Source organism: Macrosteles quadrilineatus, unplaced genomic scaffold (genome assembly GCF_028750875.1).
Source record: "Macrosteles quadrilineatus isolate MER2022 unplaced genomic scaffold, UCM_ALF_1.0 Scaffold_9__3_contigs__length_116548681, whole genome shotgun sequence".
NCBI lineage: Eukaryota > Metazoa > Arthropoda > Insecta > Hemiptera > Cicadellidae > Macrosteles > Macrosteles quadrilineatus.
The window spans coordinates 37,693,787-37,714,818 of NW_026542602.1; the positions used below are offsets into that span (position 1 = coordinate 37,693,787).

The window sequence follows — 21,032 nt, forward strand, 5'->3', positions numbered from 1 at the left end:
CAACCCGTACAACAGATATTAGAAAACCCCACGAATCCTAATTCCCAAATTCAAAACGACGATACCTAAATCCATAAGTTCAATAAGAAATTATTATAAGAGTTCTGTGATAAAAGGAATTTCCACTGATTTCGTAATGGAACGTTATATTGCAAAAGATGACATGATACAGAAGAAAATCAATTTTAAAATCAGAAAATAACATTGCAAATACTTCTTTTGGACAACTCAGTAACTCCCAATAAATGTGTGTTGTTAACACAATTTAAAAATTAACAGCTGTTTCATTAAAAAGTATTATCCACATGTCCAAAATGTAAACAAATCTGTTGAGGGATCTTTAAAGGCTTCTGGGGCAGAGCCCTATGGGAATTTAGTTCGTGTTTCTTTTGATAAATCATCTACAGACCAAGACCTTTCTTTGGACACCTCTACCAAGTTTCTACGCCCAGTCGTTCTCTTAAATTAGTGGAGACAAAGTTTCCAATTAATTATTTATTCCCCTTTGTTAATCTTATGGGAGAAACCCCAACTTTGATGGAAGATCCAGCCTAAACTAATACAGATTTCAAAAAACTAAAAACACTTTGCAAAACTACAAATCAGGGCCATTCTTTTGACACTTTAATCATCAAAATCGGTCCAAAAATGAGGGAGGAGTTCTGTTTACAAAAATCGGCTTAGCGTATTATATATATAGATAGATGTTCTTGTTTTGATGCCTGCCTCGTGAGCAACTTATAAACTAAATTAACTCTAAGCTGATAGGAAGATGCCATGACAATGACTGGCAAGCCGATACACAAAGATTGGATGTTATTGGACACTAGAGCGGTAAAAACATTATTAAAGCTATAATATTAGTCATTTTGTAAATAAATATTGGATGAGGAATGGAAAAGTGAAAAATACTTCAGAGTTATTTATATATTTTAGTATACAAAACTGGTCTGGTAGCTTACAAATTTATTTTTCTGCTTACAATGATTTCAAAATTAAATTACTTAGGTACATAAACATTAAACAACAAAGACAATAAATATTAATTTTACATTCAGTTGGCCTATTTAAATAAGCTTTCCTGTTGTAAAATTATGGAGTAAATTGGAATTTTGTGGTTTCTAAAGAAGTTGGTAAACATATTTTATTCTTCAACAACTTATATAGGTAGATACTTAATAAATATTGTTTAATCAAATGTTTTATTACACAAAACATAACAATTAGTATTAAATACATTATAGATAACACAAAAATTAAAGTATTAACCTAGGCTAATATGGAAATTGAACTGTGGCTTGTTTATTTGTTAACCTTAAGCAGTGTTTACACGAGGCGAGTCGGCAGGCAGGTTACTCGTCTCTAGTGTACCTACCTACCCGCCAACTGGCTTCGTGTCAACGTGGCTTAAGAGATATTAAAAACACTTACACAGTGATGAGTTGATTACCGAAAATGGTACAGTAATTGTACAGAATTTATGATCAAAGTGGTTAAAAAAACCAAACTGCTTAGGTGAAAAAATTAATGCACGGATTGTGAGTACTGACAACTAATTGTTATTAATTAGAACTTGCACTAATTTTTTATTTTTATTAGTACAAATACTGTACTTATGGTTTTCCCTTTTGAATCAAAATAATTCATAAAATAAAAACATTTCATTATATTGGTTTAAATATAATTTCCGTTATTCTAAGAAAATTGAGAGTATGTACATTACATTGCCATCGTATTGTTTCAAAGCAAAACAATATATTAGTGCAGTTAATATAATTTCATACACCTGTGATTGTGCAATAACTTTTAGTGTTAATATTTACAAGAAGGCACCAAACAGATTTGTCAGAATAACTCTTCTTAACATGCAGTAGAACCCTCAATATCTGACTTTTGCACAAAATTAGCCTTTTAACTTTTAACGAATTTTCCATTTAGGGAATAAGCTATTACCGTAGGTCTCATGGTAAGACCCAGACCCGGAACCGATTTACTTTTCCACTGGTACGACCCTCAAGTTATCCAGCATCCGACAGATAAAAGGGGTTCTACTGTAACATCTCCTACTTAGCTAATACTAAGCAAATTTTCACTGACCAGTTTTAAACAATGGAATCACTAACAAAGTGTTGAGAATCCTAAATTTGTTTGGTACCTCCTCATACTTTAGACACCCAATTCCCAAATCCCGGCAACCAAAAATGGCACTGTTTTATGAATAATTGAATGGATAAGTTTTGCTACAGGTACAGTTGGGTGAAAAGCTCACATTCCGTCATGAATTGTTCAACAATCAAGTGCCTCATAGCATAAATTTAAAATACACACAAAATATATTACCTTGACCTCATACACTTTACAATCTCTGCTCATTAAACAATATTTTTATTTCATTCATAAATTTGTTATTTTTGTCTTCCTTCTGCTTCTTTAACCCTCCAAGTGTCCATAGTAATAGTATTAGTAGTAATAGTAGTTATTAGTATTGAGTATTGTTATTGTTGGCCTATTTATTGCGCAACCGCAGGGTTTTATTAAAATGGATCTTAGAAACTTAAAAACACTCTAAAATATACGGTTTTATATATCATTTTGTTTGGAAAATTATGGGCTTCAATGTAATATATAAAACATTAAAAAAAAATTTGTCAACAATTTTCGTGGGGTTAACATTTCTAAAAAAAAAGATGAAAAATATTTATGTTTGCGCTTAATAAACTTTTATAATTATAGGTCTACAAATATTTTAATAGCCACTTTGTTCTAAATTTTAAGAGGATTCCAAAAATATAATAATATAAGGAAGTAAATTTGCAAATAAATAAGTTATGGGTGAAAAACTGATTTTATACATTTAGCGTAAGCTAAGAATGCATAGCTAAGAATCTGACGGATAATTTACATCAATATCACTACCTACTTCTTCAGGATCATCAACCAGCCCTTCAAAATCACTTAAATCTTCTTATAATGCACCACATATATCACTACTTTTTATTTTTAACACTAAAACAATGATAAACGTAATAAAACACATCAGTCTCCGATATGACGTCAACCAAGTTGTTTACAAATACGCACGTCATCTGTCTGCTACAATATGATCGGAACTAAAATGAAAAGCACCTAGAAACAGACATCAGGAAAGCTTAGAATCTGCCGAAAACAACAATACCAATCTCGATCCAGTCCAATCTGATTCAGTCAATCCCAGAGCCTTCACCGTAAACGATGAGTCGCAAAAGCGACGCATAACACCACAGCATCTGTGTTGTGCGTCGCTTTTACACGCTTAACACTCGGAGGGTTAAAAAATACAACAACTCTTATAACACACAAAAACAAATTCGGCTTTGGATCCACTTTTTTCAAAATAAATACTTCAAATATTAATACATACAAACTTCTTCAACTAATTACCGTACTCAATACAGTACTTCAAGTATAACAGTTAAAAAAAAAACTTTCATACAAAGATAGGTAAACATTTCAAATTTTGTGGGAAAAGATTTTGTTCAAAGTTGTAATATATATCTAAAAATTTACAAAAAAAACATGGTGACAAAGCACTTTTACAATACAAAAGCAACAGATCATAAATAAACTTTCAAATTACAAAATAAACATCACAGTAACAATGCTAGATGCTCGGGCATGCTCGATGGGTTCACTGAAGGTAAATGTTATTTCTTGCTGGAGAGCCCTTTAATCCTCGAATCTAAGCTTTCCAAGTCGGTCTTGATGGTTGTAAAGTTGGTCTTGAGTCCTTCCTCCACACTCGCCAGCAGTTCTGAATTAGCCCTGGTTAAACAGTAAATTTCACAGTTATTTGATGTGATAAGAAGAGATTAAACTTGAAAATTGGGTAGTTAGAAATTAGGATGTTTCATTGCTGCATACATTTTTTTGACTTTAAAAACATCCTATTATTCTACCTCAAAAATACCTAATAGAAAGAAATAAAGACAGGGGTTTGTGCAGTAGGCCTACAACCAATCCATTTATAAAACTTGTCAAAACTATTTAAAAAATGATATTGGTATTGAGAATTGTTTTTTTTTAGGTATCGGCATGGAGAATCGATAAATTTTTGTATTGACACATCATAGATTTTTTAACACTTCTGCTACATTATTATTTTGACTTGAATGTGTTTGGTTATTTAGGCTGTTTTTTTTTTTTTTTTTTACAAATAAGTTTTATTTTCTTAATCCCTTAAGTTTTGTGTGACCAACCTTTACTAATGCAAAATACTGTAAAATTTAAATATGGGTATTTTGTTTTAAAAATATTGTTTTAAAAAAGTAGCCTATCCTAAAAATGTAAAATAAGGTACCGGAACTGAGAACCGATTTTGGCAAGGAACGGGTACTGGTACCGACTTTGAAAAAGTGGTACCGACCCATCACTACTCATGAGCTAGTATTAATTTACTAGGTACTAAATAATAACTGTAATCACACTGTAATTTAGTCATCATTTTCGACAAGACCCGAAAAGAAAAACAGATCAAAAGAGACTACAGATATTGCAGTTAGATAAGAAGTCTACTGAAGTATCCATTGTAAAATGTTGTTACTTAAACTTACCTCATTTTGGCTGCTAACTGGACTTGGACAGACTCCATCTCACTTAGTGACTTAGCAAACTCTCCTCCTGCAATGGGAATAATATTTAATGCTTTAAAATAATAAGATCAATGGCTACTTTAAATAATGTTGTCATTATTTACTTGTAAACAATCGTTTTCAAAAGAAACTTTAGATACCACGGTTGTCCGAGAGGCGTCTCCATCGAGCTACTTTTGGGACATAGCGGGCAAACTCAAATCTGAAACCAGCACGGTGTCCGTTATTTAATCCAATAATATTCTAGCTGTTCCCACCCTATGTAACAGTAAGTCTATCAGTAAGTAGCCATAAACGATGTGAAGAAAATTCCAAAAAAAATTCGGTTCGGAACAGCCTATAATAATCAATTACTTTCAAATCACTGTCGTAGTCAAAACGTAACTTTCCTCCAGTCAAACAGTAAAACTAATGATACAAGCTAGATTGCATAATGGATTTACAGTTCACAATGTGAGCAAATGGCGAGCAAACACAACTACAATATGAGCAGACGGCAGATGAAAGTAAGTTGTTTGGATGGGTTATCAAAGGAATATTAAATATGAATACATTCACAGTAGTCTGTTCCTTTTTAGTTATTTTAGTTTATTTGTGAATTAAAACATCATCAAACATAAAAAGACAACCGATAAATACAGTAAGAAACAGGGACACAAACATTTAAGTGCGTTATAACACATTATCCACAATCAGTAGCCAAGTAGCCAACAAAGTCAGCTAAGGGGTAACTTAAGGGAAACCCATCTCGCTGATTTATTTGATCTATTTTTTATTTATTTTTTTATCTTTTCCACAGGGACACAAATATTTAATTTAGACCTTATAACACATTGAAAAGAAATGGAGCTCAGCTAGCTTACTGGAAAATGAATCCTATACCTACCCAGTGTTATGTTACAAGACTTTTATTGTTTATCTATGAGCCCCTTGATTAATCTTCTCAGTTAAATTTATCTGAACTCTAACCCCTTTCAAATGTAATTGTCATATTTAATAAGAAAAAAATGTTGTCAACTCAGTACATGTTAGTACTTGGTAGGTACTGAATCTCGTCATGAGTTTAGTCTGACTGCATACCTTGTTGATGAAGATTCTGTAGAGCTATTAACCTGTCCAAGGTCTGAGGAAGAGTTAGAGACAGATACTCTGCCTTCTTAGCTAGTTCGTAAAGCTCGTTGATCTGAAAAACAACATTTCTAAAAGAATATCGGTATTTAACTTACAGTTTCCCACAGGATTATAACACTTGTCACAAATTTTAAATTCAGGATAATTAAACTATTGTCATTTGGGTAAACATTGTGCTATGGGCTTAATAACACTTTGATCTTGTTGTGGAAACCTATTTAAAAATAATTATTTAAAATAATTTAAATTTTGAGTATTGTGCAAACAACCAGAGATTGTTTGGACCACATTCCATCCTTGGTCGACCTGGCACTGTTCAAGATCGGAAACGATGGGGAACTTGGTAAAATTATCTAGGATAACAACTTAAACCCTAAAAAAATCAGTGGAAGTCGCAAAACTGTCAGGAAGCTTACATTATTGGAAGCTTTACGGTGGCTCTTTTCTTTGGGGGGTTCTCCCTATAAAGAGTTAGTTTTTAAAAATTGCACCAGAGATTTGCTTGAACTAAAGCAAAGAATTGTCTAGGAAATTAAATTGATTCCTAGATAAATGCTGGATTGAAGTACTGGATGGAATTTTCAAGCAACTAAAAAGGAATTTAAAAAAATGAGGGACCATCAAGTTGGCAAAAGATAAGCTGTGTTTTATGTGCTATTTATATGTCAAGGGCAAACCGTATAGAATTTGTAAAATTTATAAATTGGAACACGTTCATTGCCTCACCCTAGATCCCTGTGAAAGCCACTACTAAGTTGCATTTAGATTGTGGTTTAGAGTAAGCTGCAGGATAAAAAAAAATTTTTGTATAGATTTAACAAATAAACCCAAACTTCAGTAAAATGTGAACGGTACTTAATGGCCTTACTTTCATTCCACATAAAACTAAGCTTTTTACAGACGGACAGCACCTTACAGTTATTAGTATAAATGCATGGATATGAGATGAAAATAGTAATTTTTTACTAGGCCTAAGTTTAGAAAAACTTCTTGATTAGCATTTTACGTGTTGGTGTTATAATTAATTTATAAAATTACCGTCTTGTATTTGCAAATGTTACAGTAAAAAGAGTAGATATGTCGGATTGTGTTAGAAGACATACTTTATTTATTATACTCTTTCAAGTTTAGGAAACAATCAGAAATACTAAGATATTTTTTAGTAGACTACACTAATTTAACCTTTTATTGGATTTAATTTTTTTTTAATGCACAGTTATTGAACATACTCAATGTTGTAAACGTTTTTATTGAACAAACTAGGTGTATAACAATCTTATCAATTAGAATAAATCTCTTACCTTCTTATCTCTATCGGGGTCGGATGAGCCGGTGATTGCTGCAGTTTTCTCTGCTACTTGGTCCAGTTTGGTCAACAAGCTGGACAGTCGAGTCTCTGCAGCATCTAAGGCCGCAGCATCCAACAAAGCAGCTCTACCAGCCAATTGCTGCGTTGTGGTCATCAAACTACCCTCTCCCAATCCCAACCTAGACTGTGTCAATAAAATATCAGGATTATTACAGATTTTCAAAATAAAATTCCCCGAACATTATCAACACAAGATTTTTGTGGGAACCTACAATCTGTGATCCTTTGAACGCACTAGTATAGAATAAAAGCAACAAGTATAAAATGAGTTAGGTTACAGGGTGTCCAGCAAATAGACTCGGCCGAATTCCCGCATATTTCCCGAGTAACTCCCATTTTTTCCAAGGCATCTTTTTAGGGTAAATTTAGCAAAAGTTGATCAAATTGGATATATTTGATATGCAATACAAACAAAAAGGGTGCACACACTCACGCACATTGCAAACCGCTTAAAAACATGCGCACATCACCACTTAACAAAGCCCATCTATGTGGCAAAAGAAGTAAGGCCTCTAGCTGGGGTAGCGGTTATGTGGCCGTTGGGGAAGGCGGAAGGGTGGCCATGAGCGGCGTATACCAGGCTTGCCAGGTTTTATTATGTCAACATTACACGCAAAACAGATCACGACGCGGGAAACTTTAATCAATGCTGGTATTTAAATTAAATATTAACAACATACAATTTTCTCATTGATATCACAAATTCCCCAGAAAACTACACTGTTAAGCGATAATATCTTTTTGCCAATCTTAGTGGATAGTTATAGCAATTTAAACATTTTGTCTATCTTTATAACCTGTTCAGTACGAGCAAAATTATTATATGAAATTAGTAAAATACTAGGGATCTGTGGTTGAGAAAATTTAAGGTCGGTACGGTACAATATTATATTTTGTACCTCGGGGTCATAATATTCCCGTATAATTCCCGCTTTTTACGGTTGCCGGACACCTTGGGTTACTAGAAATATTTATAAATAAGTTATATCAATGCCAATAAGTTATGTCTACTACAATCAGACTGATGCTGTAAAAACAATTGTATAGCTCTATAGTTCGCAAGTACGCCGCAACGATTCTCCTCACCCTCGCCACTTACTTGTATCATTAAACAGAATGTCACCATTCGTAGCTATGTACCTGACATGTACACTTCTCTGTGTGTTTTAAAATGTTTTTAACTATTGAATCTCCCGCCATGTGCGATTAAAGGTCAGTGATACGTTTTTGACCACAAGAAACATATCGGATGCTAACGTTCATCACCAAATGACTGATGTTTATGACCCTAATGCAATGGTAGAGGGGAAAGTGCGGAAACGGGCTAGGGAGTATAAAATGGTGTGAAAATGTTCATTTAGGGAGGAATTTTGTTAATGGAGGGTGTACATAATTCTAACAAAAGACCACAAGGGGAAAAGTTTTTCATAGCTATTTTTGCATTTCACGCTTTACTCTCACTCATGGTTAGGGCCATGCCATAACCATCATCAGTCACCTGGAGATGAATATCGGCATCCAATATGTTTCTTGTAATCAAAAAAGTATCACAGACCTTATCTAGCACGCCGCGGGAGATTCGGTAGCTTACTAAGATTTAAATTACAAAGATGGAACTAACCAGCTTGGCAGGTGTGTTCCCCACAGCCTGCTCCACCCTGGCCAGACGTTGCTCTAGGTCTGCTAGGCGAGCTGTCTGCGCCAGTTGTGCATGGCCAGGTCGCAGCATCATCTGAAACTTGACCTCTGACCCCACCCCCTCCCCCTTACTGTGGTGGTCCCCCCCACCACGCTTGGCCTGGAACTGCTCCAACTGAGACAGCAGCTTTCTGTAACAAATTACTGTGTAGGTTGTTGACAACAATAACTGCTTCAAATCTTATTGTTTAACAGAATCTTTAAGCAGGCAAGATCTTCTCAACTAACAATGATAAAGGACATCCCAAACAAAAATGTTCAGAGAGTGTTGATTTGTGAAGTTATTTCGAAAGGATCTGTAGGTGGCTTTTAATATTTCTATATATTTGAAATATATACTTAATGTTGATCCAGCGGTCTTTTAATCATTGTGTATATAATAAATGAATAGATAAAGCCTGGTTACATCAGCTGTTCTTTTCAGTTTCAGGATTCAATCTGTCACACAACTACTATTGACATTCAGAATTTTATTTTTAGGCTACCCTATACAAACGGCTGTTATGAAATCCTCAGGACTCTTTTGTAGGCTGTTTAAGTATTATACATTCAACTCTTGTTTAGCTAAAATTTAATATTTAACATGTTTAGGTCTGTAATTACTTTAATTTGATTTAACTTGACTCTTACATCCATCTATATTATTAATACGCAAGTAAATGAGATTTAGTGAACAATAAGGCTTTTTTGTTTTAAGATTTAACCCCACATATTATATACCAAAATGTTCGTCTTGGTGTCTAGATTTGCAAACTGACCTAACATTTTTGAAAAAGTTCCTTGGGCTCTGCCCCAGTGGCTTTTTAAGTTCCAATGTTATCCTTATGAAGAACATATTTGTTTACATTATGATCAGCTGGATAATTTAACTGCTGTTAATATTTTGGTTGCAATTTAAGGAAACGTGTGCTACAAACATTTACTGACTTGGTTGAAATGAAATATTTACTATTTCAATTTGGGTTGGCGTAAATATTACAATGGAAAAAAGCGAGAACGCCTGGACAATTTGAAATACTGAAAAGAAAACTGAATTGACACTGTGCTGCATTTCTTGAGCAATCATTGAAAGAGCCGATTTGCAAACTATGGAAACATACTGTAGGAAAGTCATAGAACAACACCAAGTAGAAGAAATAGAAATAATGTTTTTTTTTTAATATATAATCATTATTATGAACAACCTAATGCAGCTATGAGCGGGAAATGTTTCTAGAAAACACTAAAAAAACAAGATCAGCTTTTGATATTCACAAGAAATGTTGATTATATCGATCTGTTATGTACATCGTGAGTATTTCCATAATCTTTGAATCGACCCTTTTAAAGTCATCGGAAATTATTACTGTTATTCGTTTTAAAATAACGCCTGTAATACTTTGCAATAGCTCGAATTTGAGCAACAGGTACACTAGTGATAATCCTGGTCTTGTTAAAAAGGAATAATGACAAAGACAAATAGGCCCAGAAAAGATTCCACTAAGGAAGAGCAACCTTCCATTTTGAACATGAGCACTATTACCACTCAGCAACCCATTTATTTATTTACTACATCCCTTTATAACATTTCACTAGGTACTACAAAAGTAGCTAGGCCTACTTTGTTTGCTATATGTGAAATGTTAAAGGTAAATTGATTCCATCCAATAACTAGGACTTGCCATTTAAAATTAAGCTACATGTAAAATTTTCAATTACTTCAAAGTTTATCAGCTGTAAAGAAGTTATGTGACTGCCAAGTAACACTTCTCAGAGCAATCCAGGAAACTTCTTTTATTACTGTCGGCCTCCAAGATGAGCCAATTTACTTTCTAGTTGACTTCCGTGTGGAGGCCTATGTGAACCAACTCAGTGTTTTGGACATAAAACTGGTGCCACAATCTCAAAAAATAATTGGTGCATTTGCCATTGGTCAAGAAAAACAAATATTGCACGTTAACCCGACTCTTTAATCAACTAATGGTTTAGTTATCTAGGGAAGTACGGTTATCCAACAAGACTTAATTCCTACTTGTTACTTTATAAATAAATGTTTAATTACTTAATTGTTGTCATAAAATGTAGTGACAAGGCTAGCGCTGTGGAATCATGTCAGTAATTTGAAGTTTCTTTGTTTTTGCTATATTTTCAAAGTTTCTCATTTCTTTATCTATATATCTAATTCCGTAAGCCCAAAATTTTACAATTAAATTTTGAGCGAACGGGAGGCCGTAGAAAGCTGGGAGAGGTCTCATTTTAAAGGTCTGGGTATGGAATTTTGGGGAAAATTATTAATTTTTCTTAATTATAAACCGAAAGGTTATTACGGAATAAATTAATTCACATTTAAATAGCACGGGAATCTAAGTCATGTCTGCTTTGTTTACTTTAAAACATGTGGTTTAACTTTATTTAAAGCATATGGTAATTTGTAATATGTACTGTGCATGGTGGAAGGAAAAAACATAGGTGTGCTATTCCCGTCATATTCTGACGTCACTCGGATTTCAAACAAAAGCTCACCTAATTGTAACTGTCAAATTAGTACCTATGTATTTGTTTTGATTTGATTGTTATTGTTTTTTTTACTATGTATACTATTATAAAGCTTAAATATACTTTTTCCCAATTTTAAGGGTGGATTAGTTAATGGAGTACGATTGGCTGTGTTAGGCATGTCCGAAAATAGTGTAAAGTTAGAAGGAATTACTGGAGTAGGCAAAGGAAACATATTTTTCATGCCAAAAATAAAACTAATATCAACCAATCCGAGTTTAAATTTTCTCTTAAAAAAATCGCTGTTACTATAAATAAAGCGCAAGGCCAAACCTTCACAAAAGTTGACAATTATTTGAAAAAAACCCAGTGTTTACCCAGTGGTCAACTTTATGTTACTTTTAGCCGGGTGATTTTGCATTTTACAATTTGGAGGATGACATTACCTCTATGTGTTTTTCGAAGTGAATTTGTATATATTCAAAGAAATTTATATATATTTAATTAATAGTCATGAAAATTACTATTGAACATGTTCCTAAGTTGTATTATGATTAGAAAGTTTATATTATAAACACACTGAATGAACAGTCCTTTGGAATTTTTATTTCAAACAGAGCAGACATCAAAATGCTTTATGCATCTATGTAATGACTAACTATCATACATATTATAACAAATAAAAATGTTAAACAATAATTCAAGGTAGAGGGTAACCCATAAGACTAATAATTTGTACAAAATACTAACTAGAATAATAGGGGCTATTGCCCCTACAAGCCACTAGTTACAATGTAATACGACTCACTCCCATGCACGGATTCTCCCATGTGGGATTAAATTTGTTTATTGTTTAGTTATGCAGTTACCTAGATTAGAACTTACCTTTATTGTAATTTATTTTAAACAAAATAAATAAAATGTTATTTTATTTTTATGCCACCTGCCAAACATGAGACTTATAATGCCTTTGGAAATCAGTGATTTCTCTGACATGTGTAATTAGTAGGCAGCCCAACTAAAAAGTTTTAAACATATTTAAAAAATTTATTATTTTGTACTCAACACTTTTTGAAGATTGAGGAAGAGCAAAACTAAACATAGGAGAAGTTTACATGCATTATAAACAAAATCCTTAGGATAATGTGGGGGCAAATCGCTCTGCAGCCCGTTCTCGCGGAAAGCAGTCGGCTCTACCTCATTACTGTCGGCCTCAGCTTAGATCATTTATCACACAAAACTACTTGAGTGACAAAAGGCAGTGGCCATATTAGACATTGAAGTGCCAACATTATTATCTAAAAAATAAGTAAATGTATATTAGTACAAAATATACAAATAATTACTTGATTTGAGCTCCTTGAGGATCGGACAGACTAGCCACCAGTTCAACTCCCAGCTGTTCCTCTAGCCTCATCTCTGTCAGTTGTTGTACCAGATCTTGTGCATGTCTACCTACCACAATACATGACTGCTTGTTGGTTTCATCCTTGGCTGTCTCCTAGACACACAACACAACGTATACATATTATCATCATAATAAATATTTAGCTCCCAAGACATGATACACACTTAACTCAAGACTACATGTGTTTTGGTTTATCACATGAGCATGAACCTCTTTAATACCTTATAAGAAACAATGATCCTGCATGTCTAAGGATGTCACCAGAGGCCTTTAACCTGGTGCTTGCTCTCAAGATGTACAACTTGAGTCCCAGGTAAAAAAAAAAAACAAACAGTTCAAAACAAGAGAAAAAAGTACAATGGGTAAAAATGACTAACTTTCTGTAAAAAGGAGTCTAAACCAAAGTAACATATTTCGATCATGGTACCTTGGTATTATACCGACCACGCCGATAAATTGATTTTAAAATAAGATATTAATTAGTTTAAAAAAAAATCTTCCTAACCTAACCTTAAACATAGTCCATCCTTAGGTTAGGTTAGGTTATTATCAGGTGTGGTCGGTATAATACCAAAATACCGCGATCATTTAGATATAAAGAATTTTTTTTACAAAAGCTATAGCTTGTTGCAAAAATATATTTCTTTTCACAAACCTTCAAATTGGCTACTTCATCCAAAAGTTCTTTTACTTCACACTGAAGTCGTTGATATTTTTGAATTGGGGTCTCTTTTTCTCCATCACCAGCTAGTTCCCAATCTCCATATCTGAAAGTAATTATAAAATGTTGTAGTTTAAGCCTAAACATAAAGACACAACATTCTTACCATTTAAGTCCCTATCAAGGTTTGGGCCAAACAGCACCAAGGTCTACTTACTTAAAAAACAACAATTTAGTGATTGTGACACAGGCAGGTTTTTTTCCTACGGTTTATGTTTATTCAACGCAACACAAACACAATGCACTTATTTTGGGTTAAAAAGGGGGAAGAAAGAAAGGGGTTAGGTCAGTGAAAACACTGGAAAATGTTATGTTGTAAGGACCAAAATTTAAAAAAAAATGCCGAAAAGCGTTTTGGGTTAGACACAATCACTGACATTGTTTTAAGAATACAAATACAAACCATGACAACAACTGTCGTATGAGTGGCCGATGACAACAATACCAGCAAAGTCTTTACTTACCAGTAGGTCTACACGTTTGTAACAAACTTCATCAAAATCGGATGATTTTTCCCCCGAGTTATTGCACTAATGAACACATGTATATATGAATCTGAACAAATGTTTTTTTCCCCTCAAAACCAAAAAAGTTAATCGGTCCCAAGCCCAGGTCTTACCATGAGACCTACGGTAATAACTAATTCCTTATTTGGGAAATTTGTTTAAAGTTGCCATTATCTTAAAATAAAAATACTGATAAATATTAATCTTACCTTGCATCATAACCCGTGCGAGACTGTTTTCCTAGCCTATCAGAAAAGTCAACTCGGCTTGCATCTAAACGTTTTCCTTTAAACTTGGATAATGCATTAGTTGCACTAATGTGCAGGCGTTCTATGCTGTCAGATTCCTGTATAAAATCAAAACTAATTTGTGACCAAGGTTATTTTATGAGTATTTTAATTTTCTAGGGAGTAAGTTTGTTATTGGATAAAAATACAAGGGGATCCTTATACCAACGATGGAAGTACCTAACCATTAAGTCTTCTTTAAGATTTTAAAAACTTGTAAAGCATTTTTTTTGCAATCGTTGAGCAGAGCTAAGTGGAGCTCTTATACTACTATTAATAGTCAAAGGTCATAGTAACCAACCAAGGTAAGGTATAGATCTGAAATGGTACAAATCAGACAGCAGTCTTTTCCCTACGTGAACTTTTAGAAATTTAACATGATGGGACTTATGGGGTAATTGGTTGCCATGACATTATTTGCAAGATAACAATAAAAAGGTAAACAAGTGTCACAACATATGTTAGTCAAGGAATCATCTAAAATAGCACAGAGAAAATGGGGAAGAACAATCGGATCAATAGCATTGAGCATAATTTACTACAAAATAAATAACCAATAATTAGGGTCGCCGGAATTAGGCTGATGCGCCATTGACTTTAAATACTCCAAATAGCCATTCCATTTATGTGAACTAAATATAGGCCTACCATTGAGTTTGGATATTGCAGGTAGGCAATTACAGTAATTGACGTGAACCAGACGTACAATTGACTTTAGATACTGCAAATAGCCACTCCATTTATGCGAATCAAATGAACCATTGACTTAGAATACTGCAAGTAGACAATTACGGTAATTTACGTGAACCAAATGTACTAATGAGTTTGGATACTGCAAATAGACATTCCATTTAGGTGAACTAGAAATCAACCTATCATTGACTTTGGATACTGCAAATAGGCACCTTTTTATGTGAACCAAATGGGCCATTGACTTTGGATTCTGCAAATAGGCACCTTTTTATGTGAACCAAATGGGCCATTGACTTTGGATACTGCAAGTAGATTTCTCATTTAATATGTGAAGTAAATTTCTCATTTATGTGAACCAAATGGTATTCGTTTATGTGAACCAGATGTACCTGGCTTTAAAACCTGTAAATAGACATTCCATTTAAGATTTAAGTGAACCAGGCATACCAATACCATTGACTTTGGATACTGCAAACTTTCCGGTTGAAAAGTAAATGTATTGTTAAGTTATGTCAGGTACATATAAATACAGTACATTGAGTTTCCAATAGGAATCCTGAAAAAAGTATCAAAATGTTTTACAGTAGGTATACTGCATTGATATTATTATATTTTAAAGTCCTCTGATTTACTACTGTCTATTGGTTACCCATTGGCAGATACGCTACTAGACTTTTTGTGCTGAAAAACTATCAGTAAACACTAGCACTTAAAAACTAAAGCAGAAGTTAACTAGGCAAGAGCGCAGTTAATTGCAACATGGAATATTCCTAAAACTCCAGGATATTAAACTAAGTTAGGTCCTTGTCTAAAAACGAATCTAATTTTTCAACACCAGTGTTGTAATGGGATGAGGGGAACTGTGTTCCTACTCTGCTTAATTTTCCAAAAGTCCTATAGGGAGTCACAGGTGAATTCCCCAGTTTTTTCCAAGGTGATTATGAGCGGAATCACAGAAAAATTCTACGCACTGAAACAACACTGTCCAACGCTATAAGTAATTTCACAAAAAAGCTCAACTTACCTCCTCAAATATTTCTGCATTCTGATCTGCTTCAGGCAAGTCCTTTGTTTCATAGACATCAGGCTGATCGTAGGCCTTAAAAATCAAAAGCAAAATGGTGAATAACTTTAGTGGTCATCTGTACACTACTGTAACTCAGTGAAATGTTTTGTTCAGAACCAGGTAAAGTTTAGGTAAAGTTTGATAAAGTTAACTGGCTCTGTAAGTGTTAAATAGGCCTACTAATGGTTATTCCTATTCTGATTATCATAGATGAGAACAGTGTCAGTTTTTATTATTTGAAGTCAATTTCTACAAGGTAAATTTTAATATCTTTTCTATTATTGCTACTGTGCCTTAAAATTAGTTTCTGTTGATTTATTGTTGACACCATATTAGCACTCAGTTACTGCTTCCACACTGACACTACCATGTTGTATATTATTGCAATTAACATTATTGTTATTGCTTTACATTTGCTAGACCTTTAAGCATTTATTTACTTGTAGAGCACCAATCAAATTAAAAAAAAAATATTTTGTTTCTTCTTTGTCTTATTTTGAGCACCTTTTTCTCAGACACTTTTGGGGTAAAACTATGAACTCTGAAAGTTGCGGTAAAAATATTCTGGGACCAATCCCGTATGCACAATCATTTTCATAGTAAAAATGTAGGTCAATTTCTCATGTGTCCCACTTCAACCCTAGCAGTGGCCAATGTTAGAAGTGGGGAATGACCAACCCAGTTTGGCGATTTTGCAGACCTTTTTTTGAAAATTCGTAAAAATTCAACATTACAAGTAAACCTAGCCAATCTTATATTCATTTTGTTCGGAAAGAACCGGAGAATCTAGAAATAGTAATATAATAATGATTTAGACAGTGTATTTTTTGGTAAAGTGAAGAAAATAAAAAAATTAGAATTATTTTTTGAAATTTCAAAAGCAGCCTTGGTAAAAATGTTTCTACAAATATTATATGGGAAATTCATTGTATACATTTCGTAGACAATCTAATTCTCTACATAGAAATATTAATATAACATGTTAGGAAAATATTTTCTTTTTATAAGTTTTTGAGGCAAAATATACCATAATAACAAACGGAGAACCGAAAAAATTGAAAACCGTACAGTGTGAGTTTGTGTTAAAAGTATGTGTATACTAATAATGATATTATATACATGTTTGTAAAGCTAATAAAGTAAGAAATCCAAAAAAAGTCACAAAGTTTATGGTGAAAATCATTTTTTATTTATAAATAAAATAATGTTTTTATATTTTAGCAATTTTGTGGGAAAAAAATCAAATAGTATTTAATAAAACTTCAAACCAACATGACCATCTTGTAGTGTAATGAATTACCTACATAAAAATGTATAACACGTTGGGTAACAATTGTTGTTTTTACGTGTTAGGGGCATAATGATATAATAAACAGAAAACCACAAAATACAACCGTAAGAAAAATACAACCTTTTATAAACACAATTTCACACTATTCAGTAAATATTCATGCATGATAAAGTGCATGAAGATTACTGTTATATATACACACACATTTCTCTAACAATACGAAATAATAACGAATTTAGTAATAAATCGCAGATAACACGAGAGCGAAAACTCACCGGCAACAACACTCAATGACGACCCAGTAGCGACGCAATGGCGAATACAAAGCACTTTGTGTATGAGACCTTGACAGTAGTGACACACTTTCGTCGTCTTCATGAGAGAAACCGAAAATAACCCTGAGCGCAGGGCTGCCACTATCACAAGCTATATTTCTTCCTCTTCAAAATGACATATTAAATATGACTAGTAATAATGACTTACACTGTATGTAATTCGTATTTTCCGTACTAGCGTATTACGCTGGTTTGTTAAAAAGTTTGAAAACAGCTGATCATAAAATCGTACTTGTTGGGCAATAATATTTCGTTCTAAATATCAATACCACAATGAAGATAAAATCAATAGCTATCCAGTGGTACCACCGCAACATCCCAAGACGAAAATTACCCGAGCAGGGTAATGCTAAACAGGTCGTGTTTTGACAATTTACAAGTGCCAGCTGCAAAAGTCGTACCGCGCCAAAAATTCATTTGATTTTTTTAATCGTCGTGACATTGTTATATACTTTATACAGGGTTTGTTTATACATATAATAAAATGAAAGTGTAGAATGTGATCTTTCGAACTGGTAGCCTATATATATTGTTCACATCAGAGTTGATTACTTATAAGCGGTTTTTTCACTGTTAAAAAAATTTCGGCCCATACTAGATATTAAGTTACGCTGGTGGCGATTCTAGGCGTCATGACGAACGAGCGTGTTACGCTCGTTGGCCACTGCTAGGTTTAAATAAACGTAGAAACTGACTTCTTGGCGTCACAATCATATTTTGTTTAACTTGAATACTTGAAAATATGGCAGATATAAAGTATGCACAACCCGACACCAAATTAAAACAATAGTAGCCTAAGTACAGTACCGGTACCTACCACAACGGGTTAAAAGGCATCACTATGATATCCAACTGTATTGTTAAGTTATTGTTTCTTAGGCTACACAGTTGACAGGTAGGCTAGAAAGTAGAAAGTTTTGAGTTTGGTTAAAAGTTTTTGAAGTTATTGATTGAATCGGTGAGTTACTTATGGTTGGATAATCCAAAAGAAAATTCACGATTGGCTATTAACAAATCCGTTTTATTGTTTAACTGAGTTTTTAGTCCGTCCTGTGATCCTAGATTAATTTGTAGATTGAATTGACCAAGAAATGAGGTTGTTATTGTCAGTGGTAGGTTTATGATTGTTATGTGTGTAGATTCTTAAATGGGCTACCGGTACGCTAATATTGATTGAAACTATCAAATTGAAAATATTGATTAATAATCAATATTTTAAAATATATCTAGGCCTATTATAAAATTAAACTATCATAACCTAACCTATCCAATCAAACTTGCTGAAACTCGCATGAAGGTTTACTAATCGAATTGATAGTTTCAATCAATATTAGCGTAGCCCAATTAACACGTTCAATGCTGACTACATCAATTGATATAGTCGCGCCACTAGCGGCCTACATCAATTGATGTAGTTGCGCAACCCCCACTACATAAGTTCAGTATGAGCTCAGCTATTGCCTGTGAAGTTAAAATTGTTGCTAGCCTGTAGCTTAGAATGTGAACTTTATTTTGGTGTAACTTAGGATGGTACTAAAATTTCCCGTAAAATCCCATCTCACAATGCTTTTGTCCCGGTTTCGGGGATTTTCTCTCTTCAAGCCACAAAGCCACTGACAACTGATCCAGGCAGTGCTGCTACCTTTGGGTGTTTTAGGGAACTACGTCCAATCTCGGGCTAACGTAGTACAATCGTTATTCGTCAGATTGAAATATTTGAATGCCAATTGCGTTCGCTGTTACGGTACCACGCCATGGCTTCGCCCGGGCCTCGCCGCCATTATCGCCTGTTGGATTGCCTGCCGCACTGAACAAGTTGAGAAACTGTACCCTATATTTTCTTTTCCTTATTATTATGATAGATTTAGCCTATATTGTATGACAAAGCCTAGGCCTATTTCATGAAGGGTAATATGATCAATGGTGAATAAAGATTTCAGATTTTGATTAATGGTTGAATTATTGATAGAGGGCTTGAATTTAGACCAATCTTGTGCAGTGTTGAAGACCTAGGACTAGGGCCTACAGTAAACACTTAGGACACATTACTTAGGCCTACGAGTGATTTTAAATGTAAGGACCTAGGCCTAGTCGGGCGGGGAGGAGGGTTTATGATAGATAAGTGTAAAGAATAAACTTTAACTAACATCAAGAAGGGTAAACCTTAAAATAATTTAAATTAAAAGTACTTACAATGCCGACAAGGTTAGCATACTTAGGATCAGCCATTTTAATTTAACCTCCTTCGCTCCTTCCTAGCAGCCTAGTTTGAACGTTAGAAGATGACTGATGGATGATGATGATGAAACGATGATCGATGAAGTTGAAATTGAAAGAGAAAGATGATCGGATCGGAGGGACCGAACGGTGGTACGGTGACGTGACGGTGATGACTGATGAGTGATGATCGGGGATTTCGGATTCCGGTGACGGACGGTGGATTAGAAGTCGAAATGGCTCTTCTTCTTTGTCTTCTTCTTCTTTTCTAGTTTGCTTTTATAAAGGCTGGTTTGGTTTAATTACCATGTAGTCACACTATTTCACCTATACAATTTTGCCGGGCTTTTTCGAAATGCTAGCAAGATACTGAATAGATTAAGTTTAGACATAGACTAACCAACACAAGTAGACTTCTCCTTCTCATCCTATTGTAAATTTTGAAGCACGTTTTTCGTGTCTAGTTCATGTACGTGACACAAAGGCGCTAGTGTCGACGAAACTTTGTTTCTATTATTTTAGGGTTAATTTCTTGATTTGTGCTTTACTGTTTGGTATATAACTAGAGAACAAGTTATTGTTTATGATTATATCGTATTATTTGGCTAAACGAGGTTTTAAATGGCTGTAATAACGGGAAACAAATTGTAAACAAAACACTACTTCTACATAAACCGTACAGAACTAACAATAAAATTGTCTTCAGCTGTTCCATAAGGATGATAAATCTACTAAGGGAGTATATTTTATCTATGGTTTAGAACAGAACAAAAATGTACCTTTTCACCTGGACTTGATTCACCAAGACTGATGACTCGTTTTTAAAATTGTTTTCACCCTCCACCAACTTAACCCAAAAAACTAAGTAACTAGCGAGCGCTGTGTTTGTTTTGCGTAAGGTTCGTGCTTCTGATATGTTTTGAGTCCGAAATTTGTTTTAAATGAAGTCATTGAAAAACTATGATGCTATCCTATAAAAAGTTAATTGAAGGCATGTCTGCGCCTGGTGACTAATGAAACTGAGATTAAATCCATTTTTGGGGTCCCGGAGTACTATAATGACTAATGGTTATAAAACTTGTCATGTTTTATGTTTAAGATCTTCCATTGAGATGTATACCTCTCTCACGTCTTCATTGAGTTCGAAATTATCCATCTGATTTTACGTTTATTAGGCATACTTCGGTACCATTCCACAACTTTTTCC

General features: G+C 34.0%; 1 protein-coding gene across 1 annotated transcript; it reads right to left on the reverse strand.

Moving 5' to 3' along the window:
- Positions 1–920: 920 nt before the first annotated feature.
- On the reverse strand, positions 921–19,997 carry LOC129004168 (dynactin subunit 2-like). The gene is made up of 10 exons (XM_054432620.1): positions 19,802–19,997; positions 15,941–16,015; positions 14,146–14,282; positions 13,365–13,476; positions 12,648–12,802; positions 8,750–8,957; positions 7,061–7,252; positions 5,709–5,811; positions 4,590–4,656; positions 921–3,801 (listed from the first exon to the last, which is right to left on the reverse strand). Exons 1-10 carry the CDS (start codon positions 19,835–19,837, stop codon positions 3,684–3,686), a joined length of 1,203 nt encoding a protein of 400 aa, XP_054288595.1. The 5' UTR covers positions 19,838–19,997; the 3' UTR covers positions 921–3,683.
- Positions 19,998–21,032: the final 1,035 nt, after the last annotated feature.